The sequence below is a fragment of the Aquila chrysaetos genome, chromosome 7, assembly GCF_900496995.4.
Source record: "Aquila chrysaetos chrysaetos chromosome 7, bAquChr1.4, whole genome shotgun sequence".
Classification (NCBI taxonomy): Eukaryota; Metazoa; Chordata; class Aves; order Accipitriformes; family Accipitridae; genus Aquila; species Aquila chrysaetos.
The window spans coordinates 12,629,275-12,652,347 of NC_044010.1; the positions used below are offsets into that span (position 1 = coordinate 12,629,275).

The 23,073-nt window shown below is 46.5% G+C and overlaps 1 protein-coding gene across 1 annotated transcript; it reads left to right on the forward strand.

Moving 5' to 3' along the window:
• Positions 1-1,445: 1,445 nt before the first annotated feature.
• Positions 1,446-11,335, forward strand: CD200 (CD200 molecule). The gene is made up of 5 exons (XM_030019451.2): positions 1,446-1,980; positions 3,600-3,935; positions 9,079-9,390; positions 9,927-10,072; positions 10,997-11,335. Exons 1-5 carry the CDS (start codon positions 1,890-1,892, stop codon positions 11,099-11,101), a joined length of 990 nt encoding a protein of 329 aa, XP_029875311.1. The 5' UTR covers positions 1,446-1,889; the 3' UTR covers positions 11,102-11,335.
• Positions 11,336-23,073: the final 11,738 nt, after the last annotated feature.

Sequence of the window (23,073 nt, forward strand, 5' to 3'; positions counted from 1 at the left end):
ATAAAATGGTTAAAGCCGACAAGAACATTTCCTATGAGCAGAAAAATACCTCAACTGGGTTTGCAGTTCTTTTTTAAATCAAGTGCAGTTCCGTTTGTGGTCGCTAAGTGGTGAAGTTCAGCTATAAGGACTTCATCAACAGTGTCTGCAAGCTTGTGGGAAGTTCTTCTGTTAATCTTTTGTTTCAAAATTGTAGCAGGGCTAAGGTGAGGACACCAGCAAAGCTTGGAATGAATCTCTGCGTAGCTCTTGTGCCCTGCCAGGAGGCTTTGGTGCAAAAGGACGTAGTTTCAGCAAATCTTCAATGTTTTTTTCAGTTTTGGAAGTTCTGAGATGCTGACAATCAGAAATTAAATGTTTGCTGGTGAATCTCCATTTCAAGGTTGGCAGTTTCCTCTCTGACTTGGTCCAGAGCCTGTTGGAGCTATTTGCATTGCTTAATAGCTGTAAAATGGTCTGGCAAACCCCACAAGAACTGTTTTTCATTGAGTTCACTTTTTGGTCAGGCCAGAATGCCCTTTGAGAAACCTTGCAGGAAAATGCGACTAGGAAAATAACTCAAGGAAAGGAAAATGAGATGTGATACCTCAAAGGAAAAAGACAATAATATGAAGCAATCGCAGTTTGCAGAGTGACGGGAATGAATGATTGAACCTACTCAAAAGCACATCTGAAATGTTTCTTTAGAGGAATACTGACACTTGAGCTGTTTCTATTTTCAGATAATTAATTACTACTTGGTAGAAGAGAAGGAACTGCGTATGCGTAAGCATGTCTGAGAATTTTTTTTTGTCACCTTATGATTTGGGCCTGTTGGCTTCCCCCAACCTATTTGCATGATTCAAGGTTAATCTGTGCAGCAATTCAACTAAAAGAAAACATTTTTAGTGCAATCATAGTCATTTGGAGTGGTAAGACTTTGCAAAAATGTACGCCACCTAATCAGAAAGCTGAAACATGAAACACGGTTTACCAGTACAAGTTTGATTAGCAAATGAGGTCTCGCTGCCTGGTTATCCCACTGCGCGGTGCGTGAGGGACCTGTGGGCTGAGGGCTTTGTTGGTTTCAGCAACATGATCACAGCTGGCAGAAAAAGAGAAACGCAGACCTAAAAATGACAAAGCAAGAAGGCACAAAAACAATGACTCAAAATGGCTGCGTGAGCTATTTTTATGTTGCCTCAGGTGAGGGCAGAGGGGAAGGGGTGTGCTTGCAGGATGGCAGCCCTGTCTTTCCAAGGAGCAGGGCTGAGGAAGGAGCATGGGCATGTGGAGATGGGGGCAACCTCAATGGAGGAGAGGGGAGACCAAGGTTCTGCTTTTTCCCTGAGGCGACATATGACCTGGGTCCTGGGTTGGGTGCTTGGTTTCCTCTGGTCTCCTTACCCGGAAAAAAAGTTGTGTTACAGCAGCATCAGGAGCTCCTGGTTTACACTTGGGGTGCAGATCCCCAACTGGGTCCTCTGAGTTACATACTGGGAACATTTGTACTACTCGTTACAGCGTGACTATTGACCTGGGCTCCTTTCCCTGAGCTCAGGTCAGGGCCAGGGTGGCCTTTCCTCCTGCGCCCCGCAGATGTTGGGCACTCAGCCAGCTTAGAAATCTGGGCTTGTATTTAGGCACTTGCAAAAACCTAAGCTTAGGGAAAAGGCGCTTGTGAAAAACCCAGCCTCATAACCCGTTAGCCCTGTCCATCTAGCAGCCCAGCTGGGAAATCTTCAGTTTCTGGCTCTGACATTTGTTGTCATGTCCCCTGAAATTTTTGTTATTCAGCTAAGTGCCAGAGGGGCAGGAGGTTTTTACGAGGTGCCTCTTACCGTACGTGAGGGAGGGGGAATGTCCCTGCAGTAAGAGCAAAGTGTATAAAAAAGGGGAAGCCGCACTCAATGGATCAGTCGCTCGCTCGTCTCACCGAGCGCACAGCTAAGATGATGGTCGCTTGTCTGCTCCTCTTCAGTGTCTGGACCGTTGCGTCAGGTAACTCCCTTGTCTGTCTGTCTGTATCGTTATCGTAATGGCATTAGGTGCTGGGGTGCATTAGGTGCTGCCGTCCCCAGCTGGCATCCCTCCCAGGGCAAGCCCAGCGGTGACAGGGCACTTGTGGCACTGCACACGACAGCACCGCTCGCGTGGGGCTTCAGACGTCTCACTGCTGGTTGCGTTGACAGCATCCTCTCCTTAATTTACCACTAGTGTATTTATAAGTTGCAGCCAGGTGTATGAATTTATTGCAATTTGCAGATCATAACCCAGGCGAATGTCCAAATGCTTCCAATGACCTGTATGACTGAAGTTTGATTTCATCTCCTGTTGTGGCTGGGATTTGGGTCAGAGTATGGCACTGGTTTGCTTTAGCCAGGACAGAATTATTTGTAGCGATGGACATGGTGCTTGTAGGTCTTTGCTCAGGCCACTAAAAGCGTGGGTATGTTACATTTGGTTTTGTAATTAAAAATCATGTAGAAAAGCCTGAATTTGTTTCAAACTAGCTTCCATGGTCATAGTTTGTATTCTGACTATGGCACTACTGAGCTCTGAAAAGCAAAATGACTGGCACAGCTTCACAGCTGGCTTCTTGGTCTCCGGCGGAGATCTGTCTGGCCATGGCCACAGCCATAGAGGGGGCAGGACCTGGGAGAGCTTTGTCGGGCGGGTTAGCCAGGTGTATCTCGGGAACTGCAGACAGCCTCACTCCTCTTTAAGGCCTGCAAAGATATTTCCCTTTCTTGTAAATTGAATTATATGTTTACAGTGCTATAACTGTCCCTGCTGACATCTGCCTTCCCATGCTGATGTACACAAATAAACTTTAAAAACTATTATCCTAAGAGGACTGTGGAGCTGAGCTGTCAAACCTGGGAGCATCCATTTTGCTTGCCTGTCCCCTTAAAAGTTTTTCCACGTGTCTGTGAATTGGAAGAGGAGACTGATTTTATTTTTTTTTTCTTTTCCCGGGAGATCTTTAATACCAGGGCATTTATGCTATGAAAGTTTTCCGTCTGTGGACCTTCAGCAGGGTCTCAGCTGCTTCCCAGCTGCACAGCCTCAAGCCTGAGATAGGAGGATGGATGCAGTTTGCCTCCCCTCCTCCCTACCTTGCTTTTTCCTTCTGGTTTTCTCTTCTCTTGTCAGTCTCTGACAAGTGTGGGTGCATGATGTGTAGTGATACACGTAATAATTTTTAGCAGCTTTACTGATTTGCTTCTCTCTGCACCGCAGGAGGACTCAGAGAGCCGTCTGGTTATTAGCATGGCTGAACATTTAGGGAACCTCTCCGCAGGTGCCTATGGGATAACAGTCTTAGCAGGCAGAAATCAATTTCTCCCGGCACCACAGCTGCCTTTCTTGGTGGTGCTCTCTGCAGCACAGATACCAGGCATGCAAGGTGCTTTGTGTGAGAGGTGTCAGGTCCAGCAAAAATCTCAGGGCAGTTCTTTGGAGCTGTGTTTTCACTTTTTCCCTGCATGGAGGGGCAGGGAGACCCTCCAGAGCTGCTCTGCTCAGGAGTGAGGGCAAAGGGCTGGGGGGCTTCTGCGGGGGCTGGGTTGCAGAAGGGTGGTGAGAAATGCTGAGTGTGGCACCTGCTTCTCCCCCAGGCTCTGTGCAGGTGATGCACAGAAAGGTCCAGTCGGTCCAGGCAGGAGGAAACGTTACTTTTTCATGCCAGTTGGTCAAAAAAGAAGATGTGCTACAGGTGACCTGGCAGAAGGAGACAGACGGGGCTGAAGACAACATAGCGACTTACAGTACGATGAACGGCCAAAAGATAGCAAAGGGCTATGTCGGTCACGTGAGCTTTGCCCACACTGAGTTACAAGTCTCAGCCATCTCCCTTCATGGTGTCACCTTCCAAGATGAAGGATGCTACAAGTGCATCTTCAACACGTTCCCCTTGGGGGCTGTCTCTGGCAGGATGTGTCTCAAGGTTTACGGTAAGGCATCATAATTGCGTACGGGCTGTCATCCGAGGACCAAGTCATTTTCCCTGGGAAAAACCTTCCCTGACCACTGGTCATTGCTAAATTGCTGCGGGAAAGGTGGCTTAGCTTCCTCTCTAGCTCTCCCTCCCTCTCTAGTTTTACCTCTGATGGTAAACCAGCGTTCAACAGTTCTTTAATTTTCTTCCTCTTTAAGTCAACAACAGCAAGATCCAAAAGCTGATGTGTAACCCATGACTTCCTCCAAGTTTCCCTGGCCGTGTGCTGTGCTGACAGCTGGCCTGCCGCAACCATGAACGCCATGCTCCTCTGCTTCCTCTCACTGCTGCTTTTGCCTCCTAAGCCTAGAAATCAGGCACTTTTTTCTTACTCTGCCTTTGGTCTTAGAAAAATTCAAGGTATTCAAAAGGCAGAGAGGCATATGTATGACCAGCATATCTGGAAGCTGATTTTGAAGTTATAGTAAAAATGACAACAGTTAGCCTGGGCTCAGGAAAGGGTTGCAAAAAAAAAAAAAAAGGCTGAAATACAGCGCAGCTTGTGGACTTTGCCGCATGAATATCTTGTGCAGGCCAGCATCAATTAGCTTCAAGAAGAGAGTTAAAACAAACCATGAGTCGAGGTAGCAATATTTGACACCTCCATACAAAATCATCAGCTAGCAAGTACAAGCTGAAATATAGACAAATAGATGAACTCAAAAGGAGCAAGAGTGAAAAGCTGTTTATCTTCTGAGAGAGGCTCTTGGTTTTCTGCCAGTGAGAAAGCTGAGACATTAAACATGCCCTAAGGACACCCTGTTGGCTCCTGACTTTCTCATCAGTGACTCTGCTGTGGGGATGTTGGCCAAAGATCACGTCCCACGTGGAAAATATCAGTGTCTGGGACCTGCTGCCGGTGGTATGATCCCTGCAGAGTATTTTGTTTATCCTTAGTACCTTCTGCTGACAAAGACACAGACGCATATGCCCGCACACATTCCCACATGCCAAGAGTCCTCTGCGTGGAAAACAAAATGTCCCTGGCTTATAGGGGAAAGATGACTTAAGCAATAGGGGAAGGAGGGGAGACGGAGGGCAGGAAATACAAGGGAAAACCAAGCCTGGAACAAAAACTCTTTCTCCTCTTTCTTGGGAAAGCTCCCAGAGCAGAAAAGAGAAATTAGGGGAAATTCACTCAGTATTTCAGATATGAAGAGGAAGGTAATCCTTCAGCCAGCCAGCCATTCAGAGGGTAAATACTGATTATACATTACAGAAAAATATGGAAGTGCCTTGTAGAGGGATCCCATTCTTGTTTATCATGAAAATCTAAACACGGCGTTAGATTTGTTTTGTTGTTTGGTTTGGTTTGGTTTTTTATTCAAGTGGGGGAAATATTTCCCAAAATCACCAACCTTGTGGCTATGATTCATCCTTTAGCAGAGCAGTACTTTAAAAAACAAATGTTTTTCTGCTGTTACACACATTCCCATTAGCATCTCTTCCTGCATCTCAGATGAAAAATGCATCATCTGAGAAGGGTTTCACTTCTATCAGGTAGGCACGAGCCCGCTGCTCCTGCTGCCCCAGCGTGGGCTTGTAGGCCACTGCCAGGGGCTGGCTGACAGTGGTCACGGTGGCTTCCCTGAAATATGCTTTCTCGAACATGTCCTGGAAGGTCACCGTGAATAAACTAAGTGTTCAGCACTGTGACAGAAGATTTCAGTTAACGTGTGGTATACTTCATCGAAGCTAATTTATGCAATGCTACTTAAAAGCCACAGTCTTACTCCCTTATTCCCCAACTCATAATGATGGGAACAACTTGTCTGAACAAGCCCAGAGGACTCCTGGGATGGAGTGTGAAGCCAGCAGGAATCTCCCAAGGCTCAGGGATTCAGGGCAAGGTGAGCAAGTCAGAGTCACCAGCTGAAAATGAAACGCTACCATGTCTTTGCCCTCAAGAGGGGACTGCCAGGGGGTTTACACGCTGGTAATTGCCCGATTACAACAGCCTTCCAAGAGGGGCTGTTCCAGGACAGGCACTGTTGCTGCGTAATGAGGGGAAGTGAAACAGCGTAAGAACTGGATACAACACTGTGAAAAAAGAAACAGGTATGACTGGAGGAATCTCAGACCTGCCTGGCTGAAAACACCAAACCCAAGAAGCAGCAGAAATTTCCTACCCTGTAGCAAAACCCATTTTGGAACAGAATAGTTTCAAGTGTGCTTGGCAGGTCTCTTTTGAACAGCCTGCTCCCCTTCCCCCTCCATTTTGCTTTGGAAATGTTTTGCCGACCTTCAGCACCAAAGATGACGAGAATGACACCCAGGAAGGGGATTGACTGAGCAGGTACGGAGAAAGGGGATGTGCTACACGAGAATGGGCAAGACTTGCTGGGTCACAAAATTCCCCGGGCATTTGCTGGGCCGTCTTCGGAGACTTTCTGCTTTCATTGTGGATGGCACCATTCACCTGGAAGTCTCGAGCACAGCGGAAAAATGCCATCGCTATTTCTTAGAGAGGGAAACCGAGGCACCGTGTTGCTAGTGAACACCCATATGGTTGGAAAAGGCTTTCTGTCACCACAAGGCATCCTGTAATTCCTAACATTTTTTATCAGTCTCTCTGAGACCACTGTCAAGCCTTTAAATGTAAAAAGCACATCATGACCTGACAGTCCCCCTTTAATTACAGAAGGTCATTACAGATAATCAAAGGTGATGTACTTCACTAGAAAGTCCCATTTTCAAATACCTGGGAACCCTGCCACAGCTTGAATTCGGGAACATTTGCATTACTGCTCTGCAAGAGCTACTAAAGCAAGTACTTGCGCACAACACCCCTTGTAGGTACTTTTTCACTGGAAACAAATATTTTGATGAAAGGCAAAAGAAGCAGTTAATTTAAGTGTATGCATCAAACATCAACAGTGGGCACATGCTAACAAATGGTGTAGCAGGACTTCACTGCAAAAGCAAGTACTTACAGGTTTTGACTGCATCTATTACAGACACTTGCAAAGGGGAAGCTCAACCCCACAGGGGTTTTTTCACATGATACTCATTCCTTGGGGTCCAATGTGAGAAGACAGGACTGCTTAGTCAGAAGAAGAGCAGATGTGGAGTGTGTGTGTTTCTGCCAAGATACTAAGCAATTTTTCTCATCCCCTCTGGAAACATCTGTGACAGCTTTCCTTTGCTGCTTTTGGATGTTGCAACCTAATATTTGGAGTTAATGCTGGGGGTAGATATGTTATTTTTATGCATCCCGTGAGTGAAAGAAGAAGTTCAGAGATCATTTATTAATCAAAACATAAACTGCTTGTGACACTTGTCTTTTCATACATGGGAGATTTTGAGAAGTTCCAGCTGAAATCCCCCTACACGCTTTTCTTGTTGCTTTCAAAGCAACACTAGCAGGTTTCATCAGCTCCGTGGGGTTTGAGTTTCTGTCTATGGGTGACACAAAAAATGAGAAATACCCACTTGTGTTTTTTCTTCTAGGCAGGCACAACCATAGTAAATAAATAAGGTTCAACCATAAAAAAAAAAAAAAAAAGAAAAAGAAAAACTGATGGTATACAATTTCTTGCTTCCACCCTCTGGCAGTTATGGCTTGGAAGATCCAGACAACCTCGTGAGATGCATCTGGAATTGTACCAAGAGGTTATAGGCATCTGGCACAAGTCTTTTCCCGCTTTCGCAGGATCATTCGGTGTCTGCTATACCGCATTCGCTTCCAAATATTCGTTTACCTCCGAAAAGGAAAAAGAATCATTTTTTCCTAAGAAGAATAAACAGATTTTTTTTGTTGTTTAAAAGTAGGATCACTAAATGATAGTGATATGTTTGCTAGTGTTGGGACAATAATTAATTTCAGCATCAATATTGTGCCGACCATTGTTATTTTTGCTATATAAGTAATAATATACACATGGAGTACTGCTAAATAGAGTAATAGATACTTTTTTTAATCAGACGGCATTCATATTAACTCAGACTTGCATGAAACTAGAATTGCTACTGCACTTAAATGGTTTTTAAAAAGTAATATTCTCAGAAACAGGGACCTAGAAGTAGAGTGTGGTTTAGACCCCTATACCATCAGCACATGTACTGAAGTTGAAGGCAGGCTGGTGAGCTGCTCTACAGAAACCTGTGGATCGCACTCTTAGCCTGAGCAAACTGAACTAATTAGACTGGCTTTGAGCAGGAGTTTGGACTAGATGACCTCCAGAGGTCCTTTCTGACCTGAATTATGGTATGATTTTATGGCTGAGGAATAAATAGGTGATTTTCCACAGGGAATAGACGTGTCCTTATGTGTTCAGATCTCCCCTGGAGTTCTACCCAGGTTGAAAACAGCTTCCTGCACTCCTCCCCTTTCTTTATTCATTGCAAATACTGTTTGTATAACTAGGAATCAACAAGCAGGCTTCATGCGAGTGAGTAAGCATGAATGAAGCCTGTAATTCATCCTTCTTGCTGACTAAGGCTAAACGTGATAGCATCCACAAATCTTCTAGGGTGAGAAGGAGTTCAGAAGAAATGATCTTTAATGAAGGTTTTGAGGGATATCGTGAAACCCCCAAAACCCAACAGTAGAGGGAAGAAAGTTGTACAAGCCCAAAACCTCCACAGGTGAAATCCTGTGGCGTAACCACATACAAATTCACTCTTACTGTCTTGCATAAATAGATGCATTTAGTCCTTTGGTCCACAAGCGTACACATCTCAAACAGCAGTAAAGCTAATCCTGCAGATACGTGTAAGGGAAAAGAACAAGAATTTTGACTCATTGAAGCAGCTCAGCCCTTTCAGAGGAAGGAGGACGTGTGGTTTCATGGCTTGACTCCCTGTTGCTTTTTACTCGTTCACAATCACCACTTCTCAGTTGGGATGCTGCAGCGCTGCCGTTAATAACAGAATTAAAACACGGATGCTTCTATGTTCTTGTCCTTTGTTTTTGCCAAGCTCTTCATTTCCAGACTGCTGCCTGATCACTTCCATGTTTATTTGTCACTGCCAGGGCTTTGGGGAGGGGGAGGCAAGATTAGATATCAAGGTTGTTCTCCAAGATAACGGTAAATACAGATGCTTTTTGCTCAAACGTGAGCAGAAAGTAACAGATTTTGTCTCTTTGTGTTTTACAGCCATCTCGGACCCCAAAGTGGAGGCTAGGCTCATATCCAGTCCAGACAAAGCTGAGGACTCTGAGAAAGTGGTGGGGATGAGCTGCTCAGCAACAGGGAAGCCAGCTCCAAAAATCACCTGGCACCTTCCCAGCATCCTGCAGCAGAAACCAAGGGAGTACCACATCAAGCTCGGCAACGAGACTGTGACCGTCATCAGCAATTTCACCCATGCCCACCCCAAAATCCTCCAGGAGTACCCCATTGCCTGCGTGATCCAACACCCCTCTCTAAATGTGACCCTGGTCCTGCCGACGGACAGCCTGGTGCAGGGTCAGTATGTAACCCTGCTCCTGTCCTGCAGTGGGGAGGAGATGGCGAAACACCTCCTGGGGTAGATCAGGAAAATCCTCAGAGGGTTGGGGGCAGGTGGGGAAGGCATCTGGAAAAGCAGCCGGGGCTGGGCTTGGGAAGTGTGGAGTGAGGTGCCAGGGAGCATCCAGACACCCCAGGCAATGGCATACAATGTCTTACAGCTCATCACATCCCCTACACGCCATGTGGTGCCCCAGCTTCCCTGCGTCTGCCAAGGTCTTGCGGGGTTTCTCTGTCACATAGCCTGACACACCAACAAGATGTGTCGACTTTGGGTAGCTTGGAGGGACTGGGTGTCGCACGCCCAACCGTGGCATCAGACCCCAAGCACAGGTCTGCTGGCAGTGCCGCTTGTGTGCGTGCTGGCGTGTGCTCCCAGTGTCCCTGTTCACCCCGTCTCACCGCGGGGGACTGGCCAAGGGATGTCTGAAGCGGGTTAGGGGTTGGTTTATCTTCTTCATGCACAAGCTGAGTACCCGCTGGTTTCCCCACAGGTCCAGACAGCAGCGTGGCACCGGCCATTGCCATTGCAGTGGGGGTGCTGGTCACCCTCACTTCCCTCCTCCTTCTCGCCTGCCTCCTCCGCCGCTGCCTCAGGCACCTACGTGACCCAGAGAGAAACCCAGCCCGGCCGTGCTGGGTAGGTCTGCCTTTCCCCGGGGTGCTGCAGGGCTCGCCCCCACCGGTCACAGGGCTCAATGCTGGGACCCGGCTCTGCCCGGCCACCCCAGGGCTGGCTGCATGCTGCCCAGCCCCAGCTGCACCCGGGTTGGAGGGGGACAAAGGCATTAACCCCCAACCAGACGGCTGGGTAGCAGCACGCTGGGAAGGGGAAACCTGAACACGCTTAGCCAGGCCTATAATTGCCCGGCAGCGATGACAGAAAACATTCCCAATGACAAGGCGCGCTGCAGAGGAAGCGTCGCTCTGTTACTATATTTATGCACAAAATAGTTGTGCAAGCAGTGGCCGTACCCTTGCACCATTCTTCTGCATCTCCCAAAATAACCTCGCTCCGGCACAGCCAGTGCAGCTTGTGGAGGAAGCGGCTTCGAGGATGTGTCTCACACAAAATGGGGTCTTAGAGGAAGAGCGTGCCGCTGTGAGGAAAGCCCAGGGTGCCACGCGGCAGCAGGGGCTGAGGCGCTGCCGGTTGTCCACTGAGGCCGTCCTGATGCAGGGAGTGAAGGTTGCAAGCTCGAGGCGGGGGTAAACTGAGTGAGGTAGCATCGTCTTCAGAAAATCACAGCCCAGTTTTGTGCTGAAGGCACCGCAGCCTCCTTGTGGGATATGCCTAGAGCATGCACCCTGACTTCTGATGAGTGTTTTGGAGAAAAAGCAGCAGTGGAAGGAAATGCGACACATGTCTTCCACGGGTGCCATGCCTCTAGGTCCAAGCTGGAGCCTGCTGGGGGATTGCGAGGGGAAAACTTTAGTCTCCCCTCACACAGAGAGATGCAAGGACCCATTTAGTAACACAAATGGCCCGTATCTTTACCCCCACACTTAAAACATCCATGTATTTTGAAGAAGAGAAAAAATCCAACAACCTCTCTTTTGTTAGGTCCTTCCTGCCTGTACTAAGGCCAAGAAGTGCGGGCAGTATGGTGCTGCAGGCAGGCAGGCTCCTGCAATGCCCCCCAGCCCCGGCCCGCTGCTGAACACCTGAGCAGCTGCCTGCCCTACACATGCAAGAGAGAAACGTCTTACAACAGTACCTTGGGCTCCAAGCAAACCTGCTGTGACTCACTCCAAGAGAAATACAAAAAAGGACGATTTATAATAGATATTTATTTATTTTGTTACACTATAATATTCCGTTTTGTAGAAAAAAAGCTGTAAAGTATTTATTTGAGACTCAGGCTGACTGTGTGGGTCTGCATAATGAAACTGATGTTTTGTATTTTCTGGGGTTTTGAATGTTATGTTTATTCCTTTCCGATATTTTAACGTTGCAAGCTTAAAACCGGGTGGGGGATTGTCTGAAAGAGGGCAGCATTTTGTAGGGGTGATGGCCTGGGTGGTGTTGCTGATGGGCCAAAGGAGACCCTCGCCAGGAGCCGGGGTGCAGACAACCCACGGAGCAGCCTAGTACGCTGCTGTGAGCTTTGGGTGTCTAACCTGTTCCCCAAAGGGCACGAGAGATCAGGCCAAGACTGCAGCCAGCCTGAACTTGTAACCCAGGAGCCAAGAGCGACAGGCTTCAAGCCAGGAGTCATCAGGCATGAGGAAGTTACCAACTCCAACTTTCACCAACCCTTCCTAGAAAGTAATAAAAAAAGCAACAGGCAAATAGATGTTCCCTTCTTCTTCTGTGGTTTCCACAGCCCCCTTCTTAATTTCCCTAATCCATCACAGCTGCCTTGTGCTTCCAGGTTTCCCACCTGCCTGCTGGAGGCAGTAGGGAAATAAAAGGGCAGTTGGAGGGGCAGTAGGCTGTCTGGTGAATTCTGTGTATGTCATGGTGTGGTGCGGCGGGAAGAGGGAGGCTGGTGTGAGCAAGGAGGTGGGTGTTGCATGTGGGCTGATATACGCCAGTGCAGGGCAACAAGTGTTACCTATTGCTAAAATTCATTGCTTATAACCTGTAGGTCAGATCTGAGCAGTTCTCCTGTAATTCTCTGAATACCACCCTATGCCCATAAAATCTTTCCTTGTAGGCCCAGGGAAGGAGAAGTAAACCCACCTGGCTGGTGTGGTCTTGTGGGCAGCATGAAGACAGCCAGTGCCAGCTGTTTCCTCTCCTCCTGGCTTCCCAGACCAAGTGCGTGTCGTCTGGTTTTTTTCCTTGCCCATCTATTTCAAATGTGCATCCCAGATGAATTAGGCTGAGCTGTAGTCAAAAAGCCAAGTAACTTAAAATGAAAGCGAGTGGGTGAGTTGAGAATTAATAAACCCAGTCCTTGTCATAAAATGCACTTTTTTAGGCTCCTTAATGCTTAGTAATAGCACAGCTGGTGAGAGTGGAGAAAGGGGAACTGGCTGCAACTGTCACAATCAGGAATTTTTCTCCTGAGCTCTATAATTGTCAAAGGCGGAAGCCGCGTTTTGTCCAAGCTTTCCCACCACTGCAGCATAATTTCCTCCTCCCCTGTGAGGGAAGGGGCTGGGGGAGAAGCAGGTTTTCCCCTGGGGTGGGTGGTTGGTGGGGGGCAGGATGCGGGCAAGGCTCAGCCCCTGGCCCTCCTCCGGAACAGGCTGTGCAGTGTCAGCCCTCACCGCTCTGCAAGGTCCACGCTTGCGCTTCAGGGGGGGTTTGGAGAGGATTTTTTGAGTTTTAAAAGAAGGTTTCCACTAATGTTTAAACTAACGGGGGGGTCTTTTTTTAAAAAAGAGAAATGAGTCTCTTGCAGAAACAGGGAGTCTGGACTAAGGTAATGAAAATGATTTTCAGAGGGAAGAGAGAAAAGCACAAAGCTGGCAAGAAACCTTTATAAACCCAGGAAGATTGCAGAGATTACCTATTGGTATTTTCTACAAGCTGATCACCTGGAGTAGGGGAAAGCAGGGTTTGGAGTCATGAAAGTATCTGCTTACGTGCAGGACTGTAATTTGTTTTACTATTTAGCTGAATGTTGAATTGTGAAAAGCTTTTGTAGGTTTCTGCTTACGAGCACGATAGGACTAGGACTAGAGACAGAGTGAGAGAGGAGGATGTGGTAGCTTACAAGCAAAATGCTGTAAAAGAAAGGAAGATGTTACCAATTTATTTGTCTTTTGCAGTACTGGAATGAGAATAGCAAATGACATCCAAAGGCAGAACGCTTAAAACCCATACATGTATTTGCCTTCTTGCTATACAAAGCCAGCTACTGAATTGCAATGCCATAAAATGCTATATGCTAGTGCTGTGGAGTTTGGCTTCATATAGCAATGAAATGAATGTAAGCAGACAGACTATCTACAATTAACTGGCTGTTAGCTGGAAAAAAAAGAGCACGAAATAGATACAAACCACCTTTCAGGGAACAAAGAAGCGCATGACTGAGGGGATCAGAAGTTTTTACTGTGGGTGAATAACATCCTAACTGCTGTTCTGAGGTTTCTTTGTGATTATCTTGTGCTTGTCTGTCCAGTTATCTCTGTTAACAGTTTGGCAGTAATTCTTTGGAGATTATATTTCAGATGGGTTTAAACAGATAATTAGTATTTATTTTAATAAGTAGTATTTAGGCTGTGAAAAGTGGCAAATTTTGAATAGGTCTTGAGACCTAAAAAATAAAACTGGTAAGAAATTAAAGTGGAATGGACTGCTCTATTTTGCTGCTCTGATATGAGTGTTATTGAAGCAGGTTAACTTTGTAAGTAAATGGAAGCAGAGCACATTTTCAAAGTTTACTCTACAGGAATGTTCTGAGCTGCTATTGCTACCACCAAAAAAAGAAAAAGCAAACCACAAAAAGCCTAGGTTTTTGCCTGTCTTGTGGCTGGGCAGTTGTTGGTCTGACCCAACCCTGCCTTCGGCCACCTCCTGTCCCTGCAACTTGTCCAGCCCAGGGCAACAGTGGTGTCAATGCAGGGCATTGTTTTTTCCTAATAGACAGAAAGAGGGCAAGCCGCAAATGCCACCCTCCTGCTTGCCTCTTACTTCGGTAAAACTGGTTCTGGGTAATGTGTTTCCCTCTGCAAAGCAAATGGGACTATTTAGCCTGTACCTCTTGGCTCTGGAATCCTTTGATCTTGACATTAGCCAGCTAGGGTTAAGTGTTTAACTCATGTAGGACCTTAAGACAGTGTCCTTTTAGACAGTGTATTTTATATTTATATATATTGGTATATAAAAAAAGGGTCCTCAGGCTGTATAAAATGTCCAGGGTCCTGTTTGGGCATGCCAGGCTGTTTCAGAGATGTACTGTGTTGGTATTTTTCTCTGCCTGGGTACTGGGTTCCTGGTTCTAAGAGAGCAGTAAGGTGTAAAGGAATCGACCCGACAGCTCTGGCTGAAGATGTGACTTTGAAATGTAGCTGAAATGCTGCCCTTAGATGTTTTACAAGTCACTGACTGAGATAGGAAGAATATTCTTTTTCTGAAACCACTGTTGGCAGAGGCATAGGACTAAATCCACACAGTGAAAAGGAACTTTGTTTTGGTGATAGAAGATTGAAAGCATCACTCGTCATTCTCCCTTGTGTGACCCTGGGGGAATGATTCATCTACTAAATACCACACCAGTAAATTTTGTTATGAACTCAGACATGGAAGAAAATATAAACTATTGTTTTTCATTCAGTTTTCAGCACTGAGCCCCTGCAAATCAGCTGAAATAAGAGAATTTCACTAATTGAGTGCATTTTTCTCTTTCATAAATGAGACTATCGAACCACGCAGATAAAAATCAAGCATATTCTTGTTTTCACTCTTAGTATACCAGAAATTACTCATATTCTGGAAGCCATACAAAGGGCCCTCTCATATCTCTGCTGCTTTCATCTTTGCTTATATAAAGCTGTGTGTGAAAGAAGCACTGAACTCTTGTCCAAGCTGTTTGTGGATGGACTCTGTTGTAGTCTGCTCAGCTTTGAAAAAGGCCACCTGAAATTTCTGGGAAGCCTGAGGGAATCCTTGGTCTGAGACCCACACACAATACAAACACAGTTTTGACTTCCCTAACTTGTCAGAAGCTGCAGTCCTTAATCATCCTAAGGAAAAAAGAAGAAAAGGCAACTTGTCTAGTAAAAGAGCACTTGAAATTGTACACAAAAGACTAAGATGTAATGAAAATCTTGTAGGAAAAAAACCCAACACTTTTAGACTAAAAATTAGAGGGTTTTTAAAATCAGAATATTTTATTTTATACTATCCTTCAAATAAATTACAGAACATCCAGCATCTCATCATAAACACCAAGGGTTATATTTTAGGCTTAAAGAAACCAATTTGTCTTGAGCTTGCCTTGTCTACAGGAATGTAGCTATTTTCATAAGTGAGATCGTGGTGGTTTTTTAGCTGCCCTTCAGCTGAGTAAAAAGAAATATCCTTGCTACAGGTTTTTCTCAAAATACCAGAGCCTATACACGAAGAGGAGAAAAGGAGGAATGTCCTAGTATAGTTTTCTGAAGATCTTTGCATATCTATTTCAGAACAGTTTAATTTTAAGGGTATTAAATGTAGGCTGTCTCCTTTCTAGAAAGGATTCATTAATAGAAGCAAGGTGTCAGTTCTCTACTCAATGCTTCTGTATTTATTTATATAATGTCAACATTTCCTTCTGAAAATATTTATTGTAAAGATTTCTGGCTACGTCAAGACAATCAGAAAGCATTCCTCAGAGTCTAGCTCAGGCTGCACAGGGAAACCAAGACCTCGCTGCATCACCAACAAAGTGCTGAGCTCCCTGCAGACTCCTCTGGGGTGGAAACCTTCTGACTAGTGTGCAAAAGAAGGGGGGCTGAATCCTGGGTCAGGTAATAACATCCCAGACTGAAGCGGGGTAAGGCACCAGACTCTCCAGTGGGCTCTGGCCCAGCAGAAGGAACTTGTGGTCATTATGCAGTTTTAACTCATCTAGTCTCAGGTTTGTGACTCTGGATCATTCTGCTGTGGAACTGGCAGACATGGATTTGGAGGCCAACTTGGAAAAACTGAAGCCAGAAGCTGCCAAGAAACAACACCAGTCATCACTAGAGGGACAGATGCTTTTCCTGAAAGGTGAGGAAGAAGGTCTGTGGACCCTCTACTTGATTCTCTACAGCTTCCTTCATTCCCTTAGCACATTTCTTTTTCCTTCGCTCTTTTTCTTGTCTGTGGGATCCAGACCCGATATTGTACTATCAACCAGTGCAACACCTCTGCTGCAAACAGCAGAAAGTTTGTCCTTTGCTTTGCTGTTACTTGACCCAGCCATGTAGTTTGCCTCTCCTGATCTGAGGTTGTTTCCTCTCCCCGATGTTATTCCATCTCATCACACCTTTGAAGATGCTGTCCTTTTGACTGGATCACCCCTCCTCTGCTGGCACCCCTTGCCCTTCCCCATCCAGGGTTGTCATGGGGCTGAGCTGGGAAGTGGGAGTTTGGGAGGAAGGAGGGAAGGAGAAGGCACCAAGGCAAAAGGGAATATGCAGAGCCTGAGGGCAGTGGAAGGGGCTCTAAGCGGAGCCAAATGGGGGAATGATTTCCCCAGGAAATCTTTCAGGTTGGCAATTTGTTAGAAAACAAGTCCTTAGGACCTGGCTGCTTCCAGGAGAAATACTTCTCACAAGATTAGCTTTGCAATGAGAATGCTATCTGGGATTCATACCGCTCTGTGGCCTCTTACTTCTGCAGAGCATTAGCAGACTAATTGGCCTGAGAAGTTTGGTCAGTTTGACAACCAAGCCACAGAAAACACGTGCCAAGAGCCTGGGAAAAGGAATTTGAGGAGCGCTTGGAAAGCGTACCACTTAAGTGCATGAGCAAATGTCCTGTTTTGCAAAGTCGGCACAGTTAATTAGCGATGGCTGGTCTCTTTTTGCCCCTGGATTGGTGCTGGCTGGTGTATGACATGAGACCGGCTACGGCTAATGCAGCCAGGGGAGGAGAGGGCTGGGCACAGCAGGGAGCTGATGCTGTGGAAGGGAGGTGGCACCGGGTATTGCACTCCACGGTCCCCAGTTGGTTTCTGATCAAAAGTATAAAATCTCCAGAACTTCCTAACTGAAGTGAACATGCTACCAACAGGAGACAAGCGGGGTGAACCCTTTCAGTGATAACCTGCTCTCAGAGTGTCTGCACGGCATTTGCCGGGCTTATGTCTGCCCCTCTCCGCTCAGCAGCCGGCGTATCTGGGCTTGCAGCCAGGAGTGAGCCGACATTTCCCTTCCTCCTCACCCTTTCATCTACAGGAGCAGGGTGCCCCTTGGCCTCCAGCAGAACTGAGAACAAGAAACATGAACCAACAGAAAGGGGGAGAAAATACAGTGCTATAAAACTGCTGATGAACTGTCTTTCTTTTCATTAATAATTCTCCTCTTTGGCATCGGTGGAAATAGCAAAACTAAAGCCTGAAAAAGAGAGTGGCCCCCAGAAAGTTGTCTTTTCAATTTAATCCTAGGGCAATTCTGCAGACTTTATGGGGTTTTTTTCTTCAGAAAATAAGAATTAATTAATTAAAGTCAGACTCTCCAGTACTTACAGTCCAAACATGGTGCTTTATCTGAAAAGTTGAAAGCATTGAGGTCTGTCTTGGACAGGCAGTCCTCCGGGATAGTTCTTTTTAAACAAACAACTGCATCTTCCAGGGCCTTTGATAAAATGCCTGAATAAAGAAAACCAGCCAGTTTCTTTCAGTGTGCAAAGTTCAGGAACCACATAAAATAAAGTAAAAGTTAGGGAGGAGGGATGTGGGAAACAATGTAAGAAGTTGAACAGATTCTGGTTTGATAATCTGACTTGTTACCAGGACCTTTTAGAGGTGCAAGTGCTATTTTTTCTGTTGTTATTTTGTATGTGAGCAGGTGGGAGCATGTTTTGCCCCACAGCACGCAATTGGCCAGTAGGATCCTTGCCTGGATAAAAAAGCAGTGAAATTCAGGAGGTAAAGGTTGTTGCTGTAATAAAAATACACAAGCCCATTTTGCTGCCTGGATAATGAAGAGTTTCTAGAAGGGGAGAAGTGGGCACAGTTTAAGATGATTGCATGAACCTCCCCTCCCACATAGGAAAGAAACTGAAGATATACCTCCACAAAACTCTTTATGCGTGTGACCCTCTACTGGTGCCTGCACATGGGTCTGCTTTCCCATCTCCAACCAGGCTCCGGACACCGATGAGAGAGGAGCAGATCTGCTCTGCTCTGTCTACTGTACCTTGAGTGCAAGATCCACGTTGCAGCGATATCTGTGTTGGCTGCTTAGCATTAGCGAGGGCTGGGTGTTTGCTTGGGGCAGCGAGCTCGCATCCCCATGCAAACGCCCATGTGCATTGAGCATATTCACTTCCACTTGCTCTTTGGCCCTCCTAACCCAGGAAAGTCCCCGTGTGACCTCCGCAGCATTAGCTGCATCCTCTCTTGTCCTTGCTCTCCCTTTCTTGTCTCGAGTTGCTTCTGCAAGAATCTCCGATGCTTGTTTTTGTTGAATTTTTTTAGTTTGTTAATAAAGCGCCTGAATTCAGTTGGCAATTCTGACCCTGGGAAAGGGGACATAAGTGAGTTGCCATGGCCTTCTCTACTACGTGCCGTAGAGTTTGCTGTGGAGCACCACTCATCAGGCCCCTGGGGGCTCGCTCCGAGTCACAGGGAGGTGGGTCCCAAATGCTCCTGCCTGGCTGCTCCCCTGGGGTAAGACAGCCCCTTCTGCCCAGAGCAGAAGTCTGGGAAAGAGGAGACTGAGATGGGAGCTGGCATCTTGTCGTCCTGTCACACCTCTCTCTGCCAGATAACGTAGAGCTTTGTCGTGGTTACCGCACCACGGTGCTGGGTCTGTTACAGGAGCAGACACCAGGATCCTCTCTTCACAAAAGGCTACCAGGTCTGAAGAGAAACCTGAGAGAGAAAAGAAATTGCAGGCACTTGTTTCCCGAGGGAGCAGAGAACCTGAACAGCGACGTCCACGCCGTGTTTGAGAGGGGATCTGTTGGGTTATGCATCAAGGAGCTCGGCTGCACGCCCGTGAAGGCGGACAGAGAGGCAGCGGCAGCTGGGGGGGTCCCAACAACACCGCTCCCCGGCCCAGCGCAGGAAGGAGAGCCGTCGGCCCGCTACAGGCCCGCCTCCGCAAGCCTGGAGGAGCTCAGGGGCCCAAGGGCAGGCGGGGAGCCCAAGCTAAGGACTCAGAGGAAGGGGCACCTTGTCCAGGCCCCTCCCAGGGCTGCGCCAGGAGATCCTCAGCCCCAGGATCTAGGTGCGAACCCATCCAAAGGAGTCATCAGTGGAGAACCTTTCGGACTGAGGGGGGTCACTGCCTAAAGGGGTGCGGACACATGATGAGATGCGAGGGAAGAGGATTTGGGGATTGTGCAGTACTTGTTATGGCATGCTTAGGGGAGGAACCGAAGGTGAGAAAGGGAGGAATCAAGGGGATTTGGGGATGAAAAAGCCTGGGGAAATGGAGGGATAAAAGGGCCTGGTTGCACGTATGCAGGAGACTGGTCAGTATGCCTGTCTGGCCATGCCCAGCGTCCGGTCACCACGATCTGTCCTATCTTCTCACTAAACTCCATTTCTAATGCTTTTCCTGGGTGAGGGACTGCCTAGCCAGTGTGCGTGCGTGTATGGGGGCCTGGTGCCAGCAGCTGGGCCAGGACCACGGGCCAGCGGGTGCATGTGCCTGGGTGCCAGCGACCGGGGAGACATGAGTGAGGGAAACCAAGTGCCAGCCACCAGCACGGACCAGAGTCACAGCCTGTGTGTCCCTGGGGCAGCACCTGGAGCAAGTGCGGGTGAGCATGTGAGCGCCAGCAAGGATCAAGCCAGACAAGCCGGTGCGCAGGTGACGTGTCCTGGGACGTCCTTTGATGTTTCACAAGTAATCAGGTGGCAGGATCTCTGTTGCAGAGGCAGCAAGACCCACAAACTGTACCAAGACCGGTATTTCAAAAAAAGTTATGTTTTTAAGGGCTTGAGCTGGGAAGCTTCCCCTCCAGCTCTCTGTATCATTACACGAGGTATGTTAGAAATGTCCTTCCAATGTATTTGCCAAGGCCCTTCTAATACCTTGTGTCACTGTGCAGCCTCGGCGCAGAGCGCTTTCTTTTATAATAGCAGAGTACCCTCTAGTGGGAGCGATCATGAATGGAAGTGAAAACGTCTCCAGTGAGTCTTCCATTAAATTAGTAACCCACAAGTGCTATTTTTTTCTCTTTAGACTTTCAAATAGCCTTTTGGTATCCAGCAACCCTATCCCAGGTATCAAGAAATTACAACCACTGTATCGAAAGACACTCAGGAACAACACGACGAAATGACTTTATGAGGGTTGTCCAGCAGCGGACACTGTGGTTGCTGGAAAAGAAGGTACTGAAAGGGACTGACAGAAGGAACTGGGCAGTCAGCTTCAGGCCTGCCTTGCTCTCCTGGAGAAAGAGCTCTTGCAAACGACCAGGGAAGGGAATGTGGAAATGTTCCCAAGTCTGCTCTCCAAGCTGCCAGGCTGGCCTGTGACAGATAAAAGAAGGTGTGCTAGAGGACAAGTGGGAATGGCAGGCATTTGGCAGTAACTGGGAAGGCACCTAGGCTGCCCAAATCCCTCTGACAAGTTCTGCCCAGGGTTGCTCCCTGAGAGAGCTGGATTTTCTCCAGCTAGGCTTCTTGGTCAGTGGACCAAAGAAGTTGGATTGGAAAACAGTCTCAGGCTTCTTGGCCAAGGGACCTTTAGAAGTCACTCTCGAGCAATGTTTTAACCAAGAGTTGCTCAGCATTTAAAGGGCAACTGTGCCCTGCATTCTGAAAATCATGTGCTGATACAGCTTGCTTTGAAGTTTGTCATGCCACATGCATGTAGGTTACAATATGGCATTCCTCAAATGAGAGTTTTCTGAGATTAAATGCTCATTAAATTTTTGGGGGTTTTGCAGAGAAATTATCTGTGTTTTTTTCCATGATTGTAGTGGACACATATATGATCTTCAGTTGTGACTATGACTGGAAGCCATCAATATATGTGTATAAACACAACAACAAAAGAAGAGGCAAGTGAGTTTAACCACTGCTTTTCAATGATAACTTTTTGCCAGGAAATGGAAATAGGCAGAAAAAGTCTCAATTTTTCCAGAATGTCTCACTTGAGGGCTTTTTAAAAATAGTCCAGTACTGGATTTCTACAGGGCAGATGACCTGTTTTTCACTACTCTTCAGGTAGGCGTTTCAAAATGCTCTTTGATTCTTCCTGATGAAATGGAATTAATTGTTTCTTTTGGTCCTAGTAACTGTGGGTTTTCCCTTTCAGAAGAAAAAAATTACCAGTTTTAGAAGCAAAACAAAACAAAAAGCTGAGACCAAAGCTGTCCCAAAGGCAGCTGTTACCATAAGTCAGCACTTCAGAAACTCTCCAAGACTCAGTTTTGGAGTTTTAGAAAGCAGGCATTCTTTATTGCAGTGCTGGGTACACAGGGGATCGCTCCACTTATCGTATACACCAATTCTTTCAACAGTTGAGATTATATACAAAATGGATATACATATTCATGATTTTTTTCTTGGAATTAATTAACATATTCATCTAAATTCCAGGAACTCATTAATATATGTAAATGTCCTTGGCACAGGCACACTTGAGATCTTTGGTGGTCTTCAGGGGTCCTCTGGTGGTCTTCGATAGTCTTCCTCACTTGTCCGCTAGTTCACCCTCTTCTAGTGATTCTGTGCAGTGGGACATTTTACAGGTTTTGATACAACTTATTCTAAAGAATGTTCATTAGTAACTCTAATACTTACCTTTTCTTGATTTTCATTCTTTTAACACAAGCCACTCTGACGCTTTTAAGCTAAATTATCTAAAAAGGCCTAAGGTTCTCATCTTCCCAGGGAATTGCAAGGTCGACCAAAAGCAATTTCCTCTGGTATCTTATACATTTTGCAACATACAGGTTTTCTTATCCACCACCAGTCAGTATAACAAGGCCACTCTGTTCTTCTCACAACGCAAGATGTAAAGTATCTTGTATCAAGCCTCACTAACAAGACCCAGATAACATGCCCCAGCTTGCTTTCTTTTTAGTGTCCCCGTCCCAAGAGCTGAAGAAGGCTCTGTGGGATGGCAGAAATGAATATTAAAAAATTGTAATGACTGCCTCACCTTTCTTTTATGAAATATTCTTCTTTCCTGACTGTCAACCTGATTTTCTCCCAGGTACTTATCCCTAGGAAACTAGGATTTGCACTGTCTGGGGTGCAAGTATATTTGTTAGTATGTGTAATATGCAGCACATTTCTGAGAGAGTCCACACAACCAGTGATATCCGCAGCCCCTGGCTGCCAGGATGCTCAGGCATCATGCAGAGAAAAGGCACATAAATGAAGATCAGTGAGAGAGACATGAACAGTCATCAACACAAAACCCCAACAGATTTCACTGGAAAATGAGAGAAGGGAAGAGAATGTGAGCTTAGGCATGGATATCTTCGAGGTACCAAAGACGCACGGCTGCGTGATGCCGGACAACCCCCACTCCTGTTAAGTCCATCTAACAACAAACCTCCTTGTACAGCAAAGTTTAAATTCAGGTGTCTTCCATTTTACACAGCTATTCTAGAGCTGGAAAGCAAAGCAAAATGTAGAACATATCCAGCCTTTTCTTGCCACATAAAGGGACCCCAGAACTTTTCTGTGGTTTTATTCCCACCCACATGGTTAACTTTATCTGCTGGGAATCCCGGTGTAGTTTGTACTGGAGAAATGAGCAGGATCTTAAACTTAGCATTTGCTTGTTTTACAGAAGTTTGAGAGAGAGAAAAGACATGGTCACATGGTTGAATCACTAGCAAAATGACAGCTGGTGGCAGTTCCTCTGGACCAGGCTGGACCTCTTAGTAGACCTATTTGAGCATTCATGACTTGAGGAAGCATTGCTTGAATATGATGATTAAGGGTGATATGCCAATTTATATGACCAGAGCCAGAAGGGAGTTGAATCAGCAGAGCCTAACACTCCTGTTGTAAACTTCCAGCAGGCAATATGCCCTGTAAAACTTAGTGGGTTTAGTTTCACTGGAATCTGTGTCACTGA